The sequence below is a fragment of the Lycium ferocissimum genome, chromosome 12 (genome assembly GCF_029784015.1).
Source record: "Lycium ferocissimum isolate CSIRO_LF1 chromosome 12, AGI_CSIRO_Lferr_CH_V1, whole genome shotgun sequence".
Taxonomy (NCBI): domain Eukaryota; kingdom Viridiplantae; phylum Streptophyta; class Magnoliopsida; order Solanales; family Solanaceae; genus Lycium; species Lycium ferocissimum.
In genome coordinates, this window is record NC_081353.1 from 58715940 (window position 1) to 58733870 (window position 17931).

At 35.7% G+C, this 17931-nt stretch overlaps 1 protein-coding gene across 1 annotated transcript; it reads left to right on the top strand.

Annotated features, from left to right (window-relative positions):
• The first annotated feature begins 13758 nt into the window (after positions 1 to 13758).
• On the top strand, positions 13759 to 16761 carry LOC132040050 (pentatricopeptide repeat-containing protein At4g38010-like). The gene has a single exon (XM_059430661.1). It carries the CDS (start codon positions 13768 to 13770, stop codon positions 15727 to 15729), a length of 1962 nt encoding a protein of 653 aa, XP_059286644.1. The 5' UTR covers positions 13759 to 13767; the 3' UTR covers positions 15730 to 16761.
• Positions 16762 to 17931: the final 1170 nt, after the last annotated feature.

Genomic DNA, 17931 nt, shown 5'->3' on the forward strand with positions numbered 1-17931 from the left:
TGGGTAACCTGTGTTACCAATTGAAACACAGGGTTTCCAAAACTGCATTAGTACTCTATAATTAACTGCATTGAGGTCTAAGGGCTTCTTCTTTACTTTCTGTAATAAACATGATCTTGGAACAAGAGTATATTCTAAAATTGATTGGCCTCTTGGGAACCTTGCCTGGATAGCATCACATGGACAGGTTGAAGCTGATTTCTTGACACCAGGGGTATCTGATCACTCTCCTATAGTGATTCAAGTGTGCCCTCAGCCCCCATCCAAGCCAAAACCCTTCAAACTATATAAAACAGTGTTATTCCACCCTGATTTTGGTGGGATCCTAGATTCAGTTTAGGCTGTGAGATATCATCGTACAAAAATGCATCAGTTGTAGCTGAAACTAAAAGCACTCAAGGTGGGGCTTGATAACGTCCAAATACACTCCTCAAAGAGAAAGTGTACACGGTCGTATGCAATATATTTACCCAACTATGAGTCGGCCTAATCCTTACAGAACAATATATAGGCGATTAAGAAAAAGTATGAAATTTTCACTAACTAAGCTAAAGCCAAACGATGGATAATATTTTGGGTTTTTGAGAAAGATTATGACTAATGCAAAAATATAAACTAACCTAGAAAGCGATAAAATGATCAATGGCCACAAGTTCGGATACAAGGAAATTACACTAAGTAACGATCCAATGTATTTTATGATATCACAACTAAGAGCTTGTTTATGTTGATAGATAATGATTTCTAAAATCTCATTGAAAGTTTTCCAACCAAATCAATGAATTTCACTCTAAGCTTTTCCAAGCCTTAGAGTGTGATATTAGGCACAATCAATTTAACCTCAAGTAACTATCCTCTTCCGAGCTCAAGTTATTAGATGGATTTAATGACCCAAATTCTTGTTAATCAATCTTTCCCAACCTAGATTTCCTCTTCCAAGCTCAATCTAAGTAAATGGGTGAGTCCTAGGGTTAGCTAATCCCTTTGGAAACATTCAAGAACGAGATTAATTAAATCAACAAAGACCCACTTCAATAGCAATAAAAATCATTCAATACATAAGCAAAACAAGAAGTTTCCAACACTTTAATCATAGAATATTTCCATAAACAAGATTCAAGTGAAGAAAGTAAATACTACACACTTAGATATACAACACAAAACAAGGAATTGAAGAAAGGATTAAGAAATATCTCATCAAGTTCTTCCAATCTTCTCCAAAGTGTAGAGAAACCTAGCCTCCAAAACTTGCAAAATGACCAAAGATGATAATGTTTTGCCCTAGCCTCTCTTTTGTAGCTTCCCCCATTCTTCCAAGTCCCAAAGAATGACAAAATATGCCCCAACTTTCAGTTTTTGCAGTTCTGCCCCTTTTTTGCAGTTCTGTCCCATTTTGCAAAACTGTCCACTTTTGACAGTTTTGCAAAAATGTCCAGTTTGGCCTCTTTTTGACTTTCCTTTCACTTGGTTTCTTTCGATCACTTCTATATCACATGAAGCTGAATAGAGCACCAATATCTCATAAATCGCCCGAGGTGCAAGATCCGCGACAAAGGATGCGACTGCAGTCCACATGCGAGTCGCATGTGGTGTCGACATCATTGTCTTATTCTATTTGGCCATCCTCTGTCAACAATCGCCGCACCACCTCGCGACTTCGCATGCGCACTGCGATTCGGCAGTGGTGCCTCCTCGGTTCATTTCAAATATCTTGGCTTGTTTTGCTCTATTTTGTTCCATTTTGTCCATTTTGATCCATTTTTTGCTCTTTTATGCTCTCCTAGCATCTTTTCCTACAAAACAACATAAAACACACAAAAAGTAACAACAAAAGTGCTTAAAGAGTCACAAAAACTTAAGGAATTAGCATCAAATATCGCGTAATTTCACGACTCATCAACACCCCCAACTTAAAGTCTTTGCTTGTCCTCAAGCAAATCAAAACAAAAATCTCAAACGAGGAACCCCTTTAAGCACAAAACATGACTTTGGTTGGTACCAACAATTGTGGCTACAAGCATGTGAAATTTCAACCAAATACCTCCCTCATTTTAAAATACAATTTCAAGAATGCAATAGCTATTTAAAACCATCAAGCAACAACACTCAAGCCTCAATGAGTGACTCAAAACCACTAGCTCACTAGATTTGCTCAAGACTCAACTTGAAAATTTTTCAACATTACCAATCTATCGTAATTCATATGCCCACAAGAAAGAAAGTCCCAAAATCACTATATTCACAACAACGACACAAGGGACAAATACGCAAAGTCACTCACACTCAACAAAGAAATTCTAGTGCTAACAAATATCACACCATACAGTTTGCCCTTATTTTCAATCATCACTAACTCAAGAATATCTTATTGGGAGATCACATAGGGACTTTTCAAGCTTGTAATGCAGGGGGAAGGGTAGGATAAGTATTTGGGATACAAGTGACTACGCCTCCTTGAACACTACACAAAACCTTTCGTCCGCTTTCCTCTTCATTTCAAAACAACACTCCTTCCTTTGCATACTAGTTTCCCCAATTATTCCAACTTCCTTTATAAAGTTCCAAAATATAATGTGCTAGCACATTCCACCCCCAACTATAAATGTTGCAGTGTCCTCGCTGCACATAATCAAAACAAAACATAAAAAAAAAAAAATAGAAGGAAATTTTTTTTTTTTTTTTTTTTTTTTACAAAGATACATTTTTTTGCACAAAAAGTTTGCAACCTTTTTGTATTTTTCAAATTTTCTTCCTTTCTTTTGACTTTTCCACAACACCAACTTTCACCACTCTCAAGCAACACTAACACCCCCAACTTAGGCTTTTGGCCTCAAATTTACAATTTCATGTTCAAGGAGGGAAAGGTTCAAAAGAGGGACTTTTCATCAAAAAGGGTAAAGGCTTGTAATGTGGCAATCAAAGAAAAGGTTATAAGCTCAAATGGGGTACTAGTGATATTATTTATGCAATGGTAGGCTAGAAAGGAAAGAGGCTTTTTCAAACATCACAAAGATAGCCCACAGTCATCTTTCCAACCAATATGATCAAAATTAACATCAAAGACTAACCGGCAAGTTCTAGAGAAAAAGTAAACACAAGAATTATTCAACAAACACTCACCACACATGGCATATGAACTAGTTAAGATGGATCAATTTCACTTCCTAAGCAAGAACAACTAGTGCAATATCTCATAATCCACATTAAACACAACTAGTATGTAAAGAGTCGTCAAATGAGCCAAAAAGTTGTCACAAAGATCATTCTTTCCTACGCACCTTGCTTTTTAACTTTCACGAAACAATTTAGAGGGGTATTCGCATTTCAATTTCACATGCAAGAGACTAACTCTATTAGTACCAAACAAGCCAAGAGTTTTCACATTTTTCCTCAAGGAGAACCTACACCTAAACTTACAAGACTAATATAAGAAGCTAAGAAAGAAAATAAAATAATAAGAGTGACTAATCCACAACATGTCAAAAGAACAAAATTTTCTTAAATTTGAGCTAGTTTTAAAATATAATGTGTTGCCGCATGCCACCCCAACTATAAACATTACAGTGTTCTCGCTGCACATAATCAAAACAAAATAGAGAAAGAAAAAAAAAAAAAAAAAAAAAATTTTTTTTTTTTTTTTTTTTTTTTTTTTTGCTTATCGTCACTATCACCCAACCCGCGAATCGCAGGCACGACCTCGCGAGTCGCGGGTGGTGTCACAAAAAAAAAAAAAAAAAAAAATTTTTTTTTTTTTTTTTTTTTTTTTTTTTTTTTTTGTCTCCGTCACCGGCGACGCCACATGCGATTCGTATGTATGACATGCGAATCGCATGTTATGACAATTGTAAAAAATATTTCCATTTTTACCGGGTTTTTGGATCCGATATGCTCAAAATAACTCAAAAATTTTGAAACTTTAGTCAAAAACCATAAACTAAACTATTCTAAGAAATAAAATTTCAAAAACGATTTAAAAAATTTTAAAACGATGGGTTGCCTCCCACCAAGCGCTTAAGTTAACGTCGCGCACGACGGTTACCTTTACCACTTTTCCTTCCATTTGGAAGATATGAATTTGCTTCCCAACTTTGAATCAAGATTCCGCGATGTCGCTATGAGTGGTAAAGCAAAGAGGCCAACTCCTCGGTGTCGTATTTGCACTTTCATAGGCATGCCCCTATAGCAAACTTCAAAATGAAAACGCTTTCTTCTTCATTTCCAAAAAATTCTCCATCGTCTTGCTAGTTCAACTTCCATATCATCAACCTGTCAATGTTGAAAAATGGTTAGAATGTGGTCGAAGGCGCTCAAATTTTAAATTTGCTTCATTTTTGACATCCTCACCCAAAAATGAACTAGAGTTTTCAAAAACCATTTCATGAACTTTTTTTATGCAACTCTAGTATCATTTCTTCAATCTTGGCATCTTGCATTATTTTTGGATTGGTCGGTTGGCAATTCATCATTATCTCTTGAAAATCAATCTCTTGACCACTTTTTCATTGGAAACCAACTTAAAACTACTATCCATGACTATTTGATGTTGAGTATTACATACCTCAACTTTTGCATTCAATTCGACTTTCAAGTCACTGATTGCAATTTCAAGTTCCTTCAACCTGCTGACTTTGCTCAAAATGGATTTTTAAAAATTCTTCCATCATCCCCCTCGAAATGCCTTCACGATAATCCCCATAGGCTTCAAGTTGTTGAGCTTGATTCATAAGCCAATCTTGGTCAATTTGCTCTTTGTCGCGTCTTCTTCAAGTCGAGAGTCATTCAAAGCTAAAATTGAATTCACTTGAGGCATTCATGTTTTGGCAACTTTCTGCCTATTTTCAACACCTCAAGTTGTTGAGCGTGATTTAGTATGAACCAATGATTTCATTTGATCCTCCAAGGTGAATAGCTTTGTCATTGCAATTAATTGCTTGCCTCAAGTCATCAAGTGGTTGCCTCAAGTCCCTAACCACTAAGTCCCGTTTTTCCACTTTTCAAGGATGGTCTCCAACATGAGCATTATCCTTTCATTTTGAGCATTTAAGGCTTCTTCCGCTTCCATATCCCTACTATCATCAAAATCAAAACTAGAATAGGTCATAGTGGGGGTTCTGGGAAAAGGGAAGGATAAATAAGCACAATTATCCCAATGACCATTTTGACCACCACACCTATCACAAATACTCCACTCATAGGCCTGGGATTGTGCGCACAATCCGCCCCCGGGAGAATTCAAACAATTTTGCCATGAGTGTGGTCCTCCACAATAGGGACAAGGGTCATCAAAGTATGAACAACTACCATCCAACCAATTTTCATTATATGATGCCATTGTTTTTTTTTTTTTTTTTTATTTAAAAAAAAAAAAAAAAAATGGATAGTTTTGCAAAATCGGACAAGCAGTAGGCAAAATCGGATAAGTTGCGCAGGGCAAAATCGATGAAGGTAGAGCAAAATCGGACAAGCAGGTAAGCAAAATCGGGATAGCTTTTGGCAGAATCGGGATGTTTTGCAAAATCGGACAGCTTTTGCGTAATTGCATGCTTTTTTTTTTTTTTTTTTTTTTTTAAAGATAAAATAAAGCAAAGAAAGTTTGAACAAAAGCAAGTTAGCTTAAATCCCAAACTAACCCAAATACGTCAAATTGTTCCCCGGCTAGCCGCGCCATTTTTGATAACGTCCAAATACACTCAAAGAGAAAGTGTACACGGTCGTATGCAATATATTTACCCAACTATGAGTCTAGGGTCGAATCCTACGAGAACAATATATAGGCGATTAAGAAAAGTATGAAATTTTCACTAACTAAGCTAAAGCCAAACGACGGATAACGGGTTTTGAGAAAGATTATGACTAATGCAAAAATATAAACTAACCTAGAAAGCATAAAATGATCAATGGCCACAAGAGGAGACAAGGAAATTACACTCAAGTAACGATCCAATGTATTTTATGATATCACAACTAAGAGCTCTTTATGTCGATAGATAATGATTTCTAAAATCTCATTGAAAGTTTTCCAACCAAATCAATGAATTTCACTCTAAGCTTTTCCAAGCCTTAGAGTGTGATATTAGGCACAATCAATTTAAATCAAGTAACTATCCTCTTCCGAGCTCAAGTTATTGGATGGATTTATCCCCAAATTCTTGTTAATCAACTTTCCCAACCTAGATTTCCTCTTCCAAGCTCAATCTAAGTAAATGGGTGAGTCCTAGGTTAGCTAATCCCTTGGAAACATTCAAGAAATCGAGATTAATTAAATCAACAAAGACCCACTTCAATAGCAATAAAAATCATTCAATACATAAGCAAAACAAGAGTTTCAATCCAACACTTAATCATAGAATATTTCCATAAACAAGATTCAAGTGAAGAAAGTAAATACTACACTTAGATATACAACACAAAACAAGGAATTGAAGAAAGGATTAAGAAATATCTCATTGAAGTTCTTCCAATCTTCTCCTCCAAAGTGTAGAGAAACCCTTGCAAAATGACCAAAGATAATGTTTTGCAGCCTCCTCTTTTGTAGCCTTCCATTCTTCCAAGTCCCAAAGAATGACAAAATATGCCCCAACTTTCAGTTTTTGCTCGCCTGTTTTTTGCAGTTCGATGAAAACTGTCCACTTTGATGCTTTTGCAAAAATGTCCATTGGCCATTCTTTTTGACTTTCCTTTCACTTGGTTTTCTTCCGATCACTTCTATATCGATGAAGCTGAATAGAGCACCAATATCTCATAAATCGCCCGAAAGCATCCGCGACAGGACGCGACTGCAGTTCCACTGCGAGTCACGTGGTGTCGCAGTGTTGCATCATTGTCTTATTCTATTTGGCCATTCCGTCCGCCCGCACCACCGGACTCGCATGCAATCCACATTCGGCAGTGTGGTGCTCGTTCATTTCGGGCCTATCTTGGCTTGTTTTGCTCTATTTTGTTCCATTTTGGTCCATTTTGATCCATTTTGCTCTTTATGCTCTCCTAGCATCTTTTCCTACAAAACAACATAAAACACACAAAAAGTAACAACAAAAGTGCTTAAAGAGTCACAAAAACTTAAGGAATTAGCATCAAATATCGCGTAATTTCACGACTCATCAGGGCTCAAAGGGTTGAATACTTATATGGCTTCTTAAGCTTAGAGATTACACACAGCAAGGCAAAGGCTGGAGGTAACTCAAGCTCAAATCATTGCACAACCTTTATGTCTCGCCTTGATTGACCAAGAGAAGGAATTACTAAATGAAGTGAAGAAATGGAGTGATATAGAGGAGCAAGTACTTAGGCAAAAATCTAGAGCACTGTGGATTTCTTATGGGGATGCTAATACATAGTATTTCCATGCTCAATTGAAGATCAGAACCAGTAGGAACACTATCACATCAGCGTATGATGACATGGGGACTAAGGTGCAGGATCCCCACCTTGTGAAGGCTGAATTTATCAACTTCTTTTCTAAACTAATGGGATCAGCTGCTGAGATACTGCCATGCCCAAATGTAGAGGTTATCAGAAGTGGTCCTTGCCTCACACACCAGCAGAAATGCCACCTGATCCAATCTGTAACTGCTCAGGAGATTCTTCATGCTATCAAAGGCATGCCACATGACAAATCCCCAGGAATTAATGGCTTTCCAATTGAGTTTTTCACATGTCACTGGAATCTAGTTAAGAATGATGTTATCAGTGTTGTCCAAGAATTCTTTGTTACTGGGAAGTTATTTAGAGCGTGAGTTGCACTGCTATTACACTCATACCTAAGATATCTTCCCCAACTCATGTAAAGGACTACTGACCTATTGCCTGCTGTACTACTATTTACAAAATCATAACCAAGATCTTAACAAATAGGATGGAGGAAGTCATTAGCCATATAGTAAGCCCTTCACAATCTGCATTTATAGAAGGGAGGAGCATAATTGATAATATCTTAATTATTCATGAGGTATTAAAATTGTACTCTAGGAAGGGCCTACCCCCCAGGTGTGTTATGAAAGTGGATATCAGAAAAGCTTATGATTTTATTGAATGGAGTTTTCTAAAACAATTACTGCCGGAGTTGGGATTTCCCTTCAGGCTTATCTCATGGGTGATGGAATGTATATCAACAGTGTCATGCTCTCTTGTGTTGAATGGTATTCTAAGTACACCATTCCAAGGGAAGAGGGGATAAGACAAGGGGACCCCATGTCCCCTTACTTATTTGTGATTGCAATGGAGTATCTACAAAGGGAGCTATCATTACTGAAATAGCACAAGCAATTTAAATTCCACCCAAGGTGCAAAAAGATGGGAATGACACATATTTGCTTTGCAGATGATCTCCTAATGTTCTGCAAGACAGATACGAGGTCCATTCAATTGATGCAAGATGCTTTTCAAAGATTCTCAAATGCCTCATGCCTGGCAGCAAATGTGGAAAAGAGCTCAATCTATTTGTCTAGTATTTCTCCTTCTTTGAAGTAAGACATTCTGAGTATACTGGGTACAGAGAAGGGGAACTCCCCTTTAAATGTTTGGGGGTTTCCTTATCCTCTAAAAAAACTCATAATTGCACAGTGCATGCCTTTAGTGGAGAAAATCACAAAAAGAATTAAGTACTGATCAGCTAAACTTTTGTCTTATGCAGGGAGGATTCAACTGATCAAATCTGTGGTGTTTGGGATCCAAACTTATTGGGCCCAATTATTCATTTTACCTAAAAGAATCCTCAAGATGATTGACAGCATTTGTAGATCATTCTTTTGGACAGGTGCAGCTTGCAACTCAAGGAAATCACTTGTTGCTTGGACCAAATTGTGCACCCTAAGGGCTGCTGGTGGCCAAAACATCCTCAACCTGGCTAGATGGAACCACTCTGCTATCATTAAACAGCTCTGGGCAATCACTGAGAAGAAAGACTGTCTTTGGGTCAAATGGATTCATGAATACTATTTACACAATGCAACAGTGGAAGAGTGTGTTATTCCAGCAAATGCAACTTGGGTAATCAGGAAAATCTTGGAGTCTAGGAAACACTTGAATTTGGCAAACTCTCCACAAGGCAACCTCTCAAATATCCTTAACTCTATGGTGATCCAGGGCAAATTCTCAATCAAGAAGCTCTATATTCATCTCATGCCTACATACCAAAGAGTGCCATGGAAGAGTATTGCACTTCAGCAGAATATACACCCAAGGCACAAATTTACCCTTTGGCTAGCTGCTTGGAGAAGGTTAACAAAAGTAGATAGATTTCAAAGAATTGGGATCCATGTTCCAATGGACTGTATATTTTGTGACAGTGCAGTTCAGACATTAGATCACCTCCTATTTTAGTGTCTTGTTACTCATGCTCTTTGGAATAGACTGCTGGCCTGGTTGGGTATTCAAAGAAATATTGGGAGTTGGCAGGAAGAGGTCCAGTGGGCATGTAAATGGGCTAGGAACAAGACAGGGAGAGGGGCAATAATATGTCGTGTTTTTGCTATGGTTGTCTCCATCATTGGAGGGAAAGGAACAACATGCGATTCCAGTCAGGCCACTTCTATTGTGACAGGATTTACAGGGAGATTGCCATCCACATCTATATCAGAGGCAAGGACTTGAAGAAGTGGAGCACTACACTGGACAGCTTGAATAACATGCCATAGAAGATCTTTTGTGGAATCTTATTTACTGCTATTTGTTATCTTTTGCAGTTTTGACCATTTGTAATGCTTGTAAGTATTGATAGTATTCTGGATAGCAGCTAGGTACATTTAGGAAAACCATTATGGAAGCTGCAGTTTCTGTTAAATTTTGAGAGGTAGATGGTCAGCTTCTACTTGGTATTGTAACTATTACTTTGTATCAATAAAATCAATTGTTTACCCAAAAAAAAAAAAAGAGGCACACACACAAATTATATTCTTCTTCAACTTATTTATTTTGTTTGAAAAACTATTTGGTATCTAATAAGATGCTAACGATTTTAATATACTTCCTCTATTCATTTTTTACTTGTCACGTTTTCCTTCTAGAAAGTCAAATTACAAGGATTTTGACTAACATCTTAAGATGTATTTTCTTAATCATATTAATATAAGAAGAGAAGTGCAACTTATAGTATTGTATGTTCTTGAACATCTAAATTATAATTTTAAAATATTAAATTTTATAATCTAATTCAATTTAGCTTGAAGACTAGTCAATTTGACTCTCGAGAAGCGAAACGTGACAACTGACAAGTAAAAGTGAACGTAGCGAGTACTAATTTTCTCCTATATAAAAACTTCTAAAGTGTGTTTGGGGATTTTTGTATTGCATGGTTTTCCCTTCAAATGGGTTGGTCTTTAATTTTTGCCCTTCAAAATCGAACTTATGCATAGCGAGACATACGTTTTTTAAGGGCGCTGACATAACTTGTGGATATTATGATGCGTAATTTGTGCCCTTTTAGGCATAAGTTTATTTTGATGGGCAAAAATTAAGACCAGCACAAAAAAGGGGAAAAGTGCAAATGAGTCGATTTAGAAAGATATGATCCCGAACCCGCATATTGCACTATATTTGGCCTAGAGCCCGTATATTGCATTATATTCGATCCTCTAAAATGTGTTAGGGGGTTCTTTAGAAAGATAAGATCCTTTTCGAATAAATTAGACCAATAGTTCTACCATAACCCAAGAAGAAGATATTGCACTTTCTCTGTAGCTTTTTCTGATGTCCAATGGATCAAATCTGTTGTATCATTGCTTTTCGTTATAGGCCCCTCTTCATGGAAATCTTAAATGGTCTAAAGTAGACTTGCCCCTCTTCGTGGAAATCTTAAATGGTCTAAAGTAGACTTTAGTGCAGTATCATACCTCTAACCAGGGGTGTCAAATGAGCCCAATTAAAATGGGCTGAGGTAATAACTAGATTGGGCTAACATTGACCCAAAAGTTACTTGGGCTGAAATGGACTGGGTGATGACCCGCCCAACTTGACCCATTTTTTTTAAGGGTCTATTTTCTAAAAAAATATTTTTCGTGAAAAATATTTTCTAGAAATACATTTTTTTTTTAAAAAAAAATTCGTAAAAAATATTTTCCCGAATTTTTCGTGGAAAATATTTTTGAGTTTCGTGGAAAATATTTTTGAGTTTCGTGAAAAATATTTTCCTTCATATCAAACACACCACAAACTTAGATACATGATACAAGAAAAGTGAAAATACATAGAGAAAAATAAAGTAAATCTCAAGCAATATATCCAAATTTAAATAAATCTTAAAAATGAGTTAGTATTGGCCTAAGTTGGAGATCACTTGGAAATGGATTATGTTGGGTTGGACTGGAATCAGCCCAATACAAAATTATCTTGAGCCCAACCCATAAAATTTTGGGCGGGTTGGGCGGGCCATCATCTTTTGGGTCATATTTGACACCCCAACCTCTAACACTGTCGACTTTTGATTCTTTTTATTTTTATTTAAAAAAATTATTATACATTGAGGGAGGGGCAGAAAAATAGCAAAATAGAAAGCGAATTACAAAGTGAAAATTAAACTCCTACAAAAAAATAAAATTTTAGGCAAGTCTTTTGAGTCCTTGACACTGGTCAAGATATTTTTTTACAAAAAATATTGACAAATAAAGAATTTTTTAAAAAGAATGAAGAAGAAACTGTGTGTGTCCATATATATACATACTAATTTCTGTATATGTACGTTGTGAGTGAGTCCATCTCAATCATTACAATTTTTTCAAAATAACGTCAATATTGTCAACACATGTGTGTTTGATGAGTCTAATACCCGACTTGACAAATGGATATAAAATGAGTAGTTATTCAACTTGCATGTGTAGTGAGGTAGCTAGATCCTATGTATAATGAGATTAATTCATATGTACAAGGTAGGGATCATGTCAAACCCCCCAACATATCATGCTTACTGATCAAAAGTGTGATTGGCTTAAAAAAATTCATATGTTATTAGATTATACCAAGTCTGTCATGCCCCAAACCTGGGTGAGGCGGATCGGCACCCGATATCTTAACTTGACCTAGCGAATCCACTTGTAACATTTCATATGCCTATCATATAATCTTGAGATATCTAAGGAAAGGAGATAACAAGATACTCTGATAAACATCTATCTGTATAACTGAAACATAACATTTATACAGCGGCGATAGGCCACTTATTTTCAAAATCTCAAAATCCGTTTGTTTTGAAAATTGCTTTTTGTTAGAACTATTTTTGAAAAGTGTTTTGAAGAATAGTAGTTTATAGTTGACTAATCAATTTGAAAAACACTTTTTTAATATTAGAATAGTACTTCGTGTTTGGTCAATGTTCTAAAAATATTTCCAGGGGAAAACTACTTTTGCTTTGTTAATAGAGACAAGGGTCAAAAATACACCTTAACTATCACTGTTTTTTGAGTTTCATACCTAAACTATCATAAGGTTGAGAAAACTACCTAAACTATCACTATCTAGTTTGTAAAACACACCTAAACTAAATGTGTGAACTTACTCTCTAAGAGCCCACACTTATAACTAAATGTGTGTGCTTAAAATAAGCTCAAAAAAATAATTGGGCCCATTTGACTTAGCTATCTAAAGACATAAGCCAAAAAAATAAGTTGAATAAGTTGGAACCCCAACTTATTTTTTTAAATATAAAAATTATAGAAATAAGCCAATCCAAACGGGCTCTAAAAGACAAGTGAAGCTGAAATTTTCTCAAGAAAATTGTCCACATGGCATAAGTAATGCTATGGTGGCACCTACATGGAAATTAAAAAATAATATTTTTTCATAAAAAAAAATTGTATTTTTTTTAAATCAGCATTTAAAAAAAAGAATCTGGATTTTTAAAAATTATATGAAAAAAAATAACTTTTGTAAAAAATATATCAAAATATTTAGAAAATTAGAAGAAAAAAATGATTTAAAAAATGGAAAAGTTGATTTTTTTTTTTAAAAATGTGAAAACTAAATAATCAGTTTTCTTATTTTTTTTTTAAAATAACTATTCCATTTTTTAAACTATTTTTTTTTATTTTCTATAATTTTTGATATTGTTTTGCAAATATTATTTTTCAGTTAGTTTTTTTAAAACAAATAGTTTTTTTTTTAATTTCCATGTAGGTGCCATTATGACATTATTTATCCACATAGTCGACACTTGGCAATATTTTTATATAAAATGTAAAATGTAGATCACATGCCATTCAAGAATAATTTGAGGTGTGTTTTTCAAACTAGATGGTGATAATTTAGGTAGTTTTCTCAACCTTTTGATAGTTTAGGTATGAAACTAAAAAAAAGTGATAGTTGGGGTATGCTTTTTGACCCTTATCTCTTGTTAATACTCAAAAAACACTTTGCTCTCAAAACTTGACCAAACACCTCAACTTTCTAAAATAAGTACAATATTTTTTTATTAAAAAAACACTTTTAACTTCTTAGAAGCTTGGTCAAATAGGCTATTTAATCTCTAGAGATTCCAGCTCAAGTACATTAATCATAGTCGCAATGATATGATGCTTTGAGTTCAAGGCACAATTAATTATTTTTTCCATTTTACCCTTGATAAAAATGTTCATTAATGGAGATGAAACATAAATAGAGTAAACATTTAATGGAGAGATATTATAAATTAGAGATAAATAATGATAACGTTAGTTAAATAGACCTATTTGATATATTTCTTAAGGGGTGTAAAATAAAAAGCCATAAATAATTTTTCTTAAAAGGCGTGTAAAATAAAAAGCAACAAATAATATGAGACGGAGGGACTAGATTCTACTCATGCCAAACTTGCGTTTGCAAACTCCCTTTATGCACTCCACTATCAAATGTAAGTTATGCAACCAAATGCTGACTCTTCCCTCCAAAGTACTCAAACCTCCAAAACCCAAAACCTTAATCTCACTTCTTACATCTCAAACTCCAAAAACATCACCTAATTATCACACATCATTCTCTTTATTATCTCTTCTCGAAACCTATAAACTCTTCAACCATTTTACTCAAATCCTCTCATATGCCTTTACATCAGGCCACTTCACTAACCCTTACATTTCTAGCCAACTCCTCAACCATTCTCTTACAAATCCCAACTTTACCCTCACATTTTCACACACCCTTTTCACTCAAATCCCAGACCCAAATGTCTTTTCTTGTAATTTCCTCATTCGTGCGTATTCCCATAGTGAATTACCCGAAAAAAGCATTGATCTTTATAATCAAATGATCAAGAAAAGTATGGTTCTTGATAATTTTACTTTCCCTTTTGTGCTAAAAGCTTGTGGTAGGTTAGGTAGTTTTCATAAGGGTGTTGAAGTGCATTGTGTTAGTTTGAAAATGGGGTTTGAATTCGATGTTTTCGTGCAAAATTCGTTGATTTATATGTATTTTCAATGTGGGGTTGTTGAGTTTGCATATAAGGTGTTTGATTTTATGCCTGAGTCGGTTCGCGATGTTGTCACGTGGAATAGCGTGATTTCGGGGTTTTTACAATGTGGGTGTTGTCGTAAAGCAGTGTATATGTTTGGAAAATTGTTGCGCGAAAGTGATGTGAGGTTGAATGATGTGAGTATTGTGAGTGCACTTACAGCTTGTGCGAGAATCGGGTTTCTTGATTTGGGGAAAAAGATTCACGGCCTGATTTTGGTCTATGGATTTGTCATGGATGTGTTTTCAGGTTCTTCTTTGGTTGATATGTACACAAAATGTGGGTGTTTAGAGGATGCTAAGAAGGTTTTCGACAGATTATTAGATAAAAATATGGTCTGTTGGACTTCTATGATTGCAGGTTATTTAAAATCTGATATGTGTAAGGAAGCAATTGAGTTATTTAGAGAGATGTTGGTGGCTGGGGTAAAGGCCGAACCTGCCACGATTGCTTGTGTTGTTTCTGCTTGTGGTCATTCAGGTGCATTGGATCTTGGAAGGTGGGTGCATAATTATAGCGAAAGGAGTGGAATAGAAATGAACTTTATAGTGAAGAATTCTTTGATTGATATGTACTCTAAATGTGGACTAGTTGATAAAGCTCTCGAAGTTTTTGATTCGTTAACTAATAAGGATATTTATTCGTGGAGTATGATAATTTCTGGGCTAGCTATGAACGCAAGGTCCAAAGAGGCTTTGCAATTATTTTCATTAATGGAAGAATCGAGTGAAGTAAGTCCAAATGAAGTAACATTTCTTGGGATCTTATCTGCCTGTAGTCATGGTGGATTTGTTGATGAAGGGTTTTACTATTTTGAGAAAATGACTAGGCAATACAAATTTTCCCCCGGGGTTGAGCACTATGGCTGCCTGGTTGATCTTTTGGGCCGTGCAAATCTTCTGGTTGAGGCAATGGGGTTCATTGGTTCCATGCCCATTCAGCCGGATGCTGTCATTTGGCGATCCTTGCTTTTTGCTTGTAGTAGACACAGGAATGTAGAGTTGGCCGAGGTTGCTGCCAAAAAGATTAAACAATTGGAGCCAGAGAAGTGTGGGGCACATGTACTTTTGTCTAATGTTTATGCCTCTGCATGTAGGTGGAAGGATGTGAAGATGGTAAGGAGGAATATGGGTGCTGAGGGAATCCAAAAGCAACCTGGATGCTCTTTTATTGAAATAGATGGTTTTGTTCATGAATTTCTTGTTGCTGATAGAGCGCACTGTCAGATTGACATCATATGTGATACACTTCTGGCAATGAATTTAGTTCTAAAATCAAGAGCACCTGAGCTTGCTTTCCTGGATTTCAAACATTAATATGAGAACATCCCCATTATTGCATGATATCATTCCCACATGTAAGCCCGCTGGCTCTTTCTTCAGATATAAATGGCTAAGACCAGAGGTAATTTGTACTAATATCTGCATCAGATTAGAAGCTGGTGTCTTGAGCTCTCTGTATTGTGTTACTAATTTGACATTCTTCTGGGGAGAATGAGAAGAGTAGTATCTGTGGCTATTACATGTAAATCGGTTGAAGAGAGACATAGATGATTCTTACTAAAAGAATACTGCGTGTATCTTATATCGTTTCTTAATAATGAAACCCTGCATATGTTGGTCCCAGGTTGGATGTTACCTTCCAGGAACTGTTGAAAATCTCCGGAAAATCTGGCACTGCAGAATTCAAGGCTAAATCTCTTGAGTTTGATCTAAGATTGTTTTTCTTTCATCTATACCTTCATTTAAGCTCCACAGGGAGTGGTTATTTGCAACCAAGACACCCCAAGAATCCTGTACAGGACCACTCAAAGAGAACGAGTAGGTATCTGCTTTACATGATCACTCGAAATGTGGAAAAATTGAGCATTGATACAATGTGGATAATGTTTACAATTCAGTTCGAAGTTCTGTTATCTGAGACAAGCACACAGGATAAGGAAGATACTTAAATTACCCAAATCCTCAACCACCTCTGTATTACCTTGCTATATTCTGATAATCTGGTGACATCCAGGACAAGGACTCATACTTGTAATTTTCTCGAACAACCTTGAATGTAATGACCAAAATAAAATTCCAAACGCTTTATATGCTGGTAGCCTAGTACTGCTAAAATATGAACTTGGAAAATAATCCGTGTTTGTGAAGTTAACTGGCGTAAATTTGCCAGCATGAAAGGCAAGAAAAACCAGAAGCGCTCCTAACTAGCCAAGTGAATCATTCATTGCTATAAGTATTCACAACTTCTACTCCATACAATTTCATATGTTAAATTTCTAATAAAAAATCTGTACAAAAAAGACGTAACTGAAAATCTTACATGGAATTTATAGGAAATAAAAGATATCAACTCTGGGTTTTATTCCTTAATTCTATATAATTGTATGTTATTTTACAATAAAAGTTGAAACTCTACGATACAACCAAACCATAGTGCATATTACAGCTTTGAGTCCACTCCAATAGTTCCCAACGTCTCCAAACGCGGCTCCCTGCAAAACTAATTTTTTACATGGTGAAATTCCTCCTTTTTGTTCAACAAGAAAAGAAATGAACGACAGGAAACAGAGTGATCACTGCTTGTGCAGAAGAAACTAGAAAGAGTTTAATTTTTATACACAAATAATGTAAAGTTTGTGTATACTCTACCCTCCCCAGACCCCACTTGTGGATTACACTAGGTATGTTGTTGTTGTAATGTAAAAGAATATTTACACTAATCAATTAAAAGACGACAAAATTAGTACTAACCAGAAACACAAAGATTACTTGCTAGCATAGGTTAAAGTACACTAAGAAACGTCCAGTATAGTGTATTAGAAGAAATAATCATGGTATTAAGTTTTGTACTTGATTATCCAGTGTTTGGTACAATTTTTCAATTTCTGCAACCAATATAGGATCTCATCCAACATTGATAGCACCATGTACATATTTGAAATAGTGACAGAATTAATGTTTAGCTGCAAAAATGCCCTTGGCTGAAAAAAGAAAAGGTTCATATATGCTAAAATAGAATTGTATTATTGGATGGTTTCAATGTTCCATTCCCTTTAGCTTGACTATAATTTTTTTTTCCACGAGATGTTCGGAATTCATTTTGGGATTCTGGCTAATCTGAATTCGAATCATGTAAGAACCATTAAAGGCGAAACTAGTGCTTCCTACCAAGATTTTTTTCATTCACAAGGCTCGAACCCGAGACTCTGATTAAGGGTGGAGGGATCCTATACATCCCTCCAGCCGGTATCCGGTACCTGCAGAGATTCAACATACATAGGAGTATCAATGTGCGGGTTGGGTTGGTCCTTATCAAAATTGGTTGAGTTAGTAACTTGACGGGTCAAAAGTTACTTGAGTTGAAATGAGCCGGGCTGAAATAGGGTGAAAACCGGACCATAACCCAACCCGTGCAATTTTAATAAGTTTCAAAGTCTTCATTTGATTTCTTATAATTTGTTTAAGTACGTAATAGAACTTTTTTTAAATATATATATAACTTGTCAAATGAAAAAA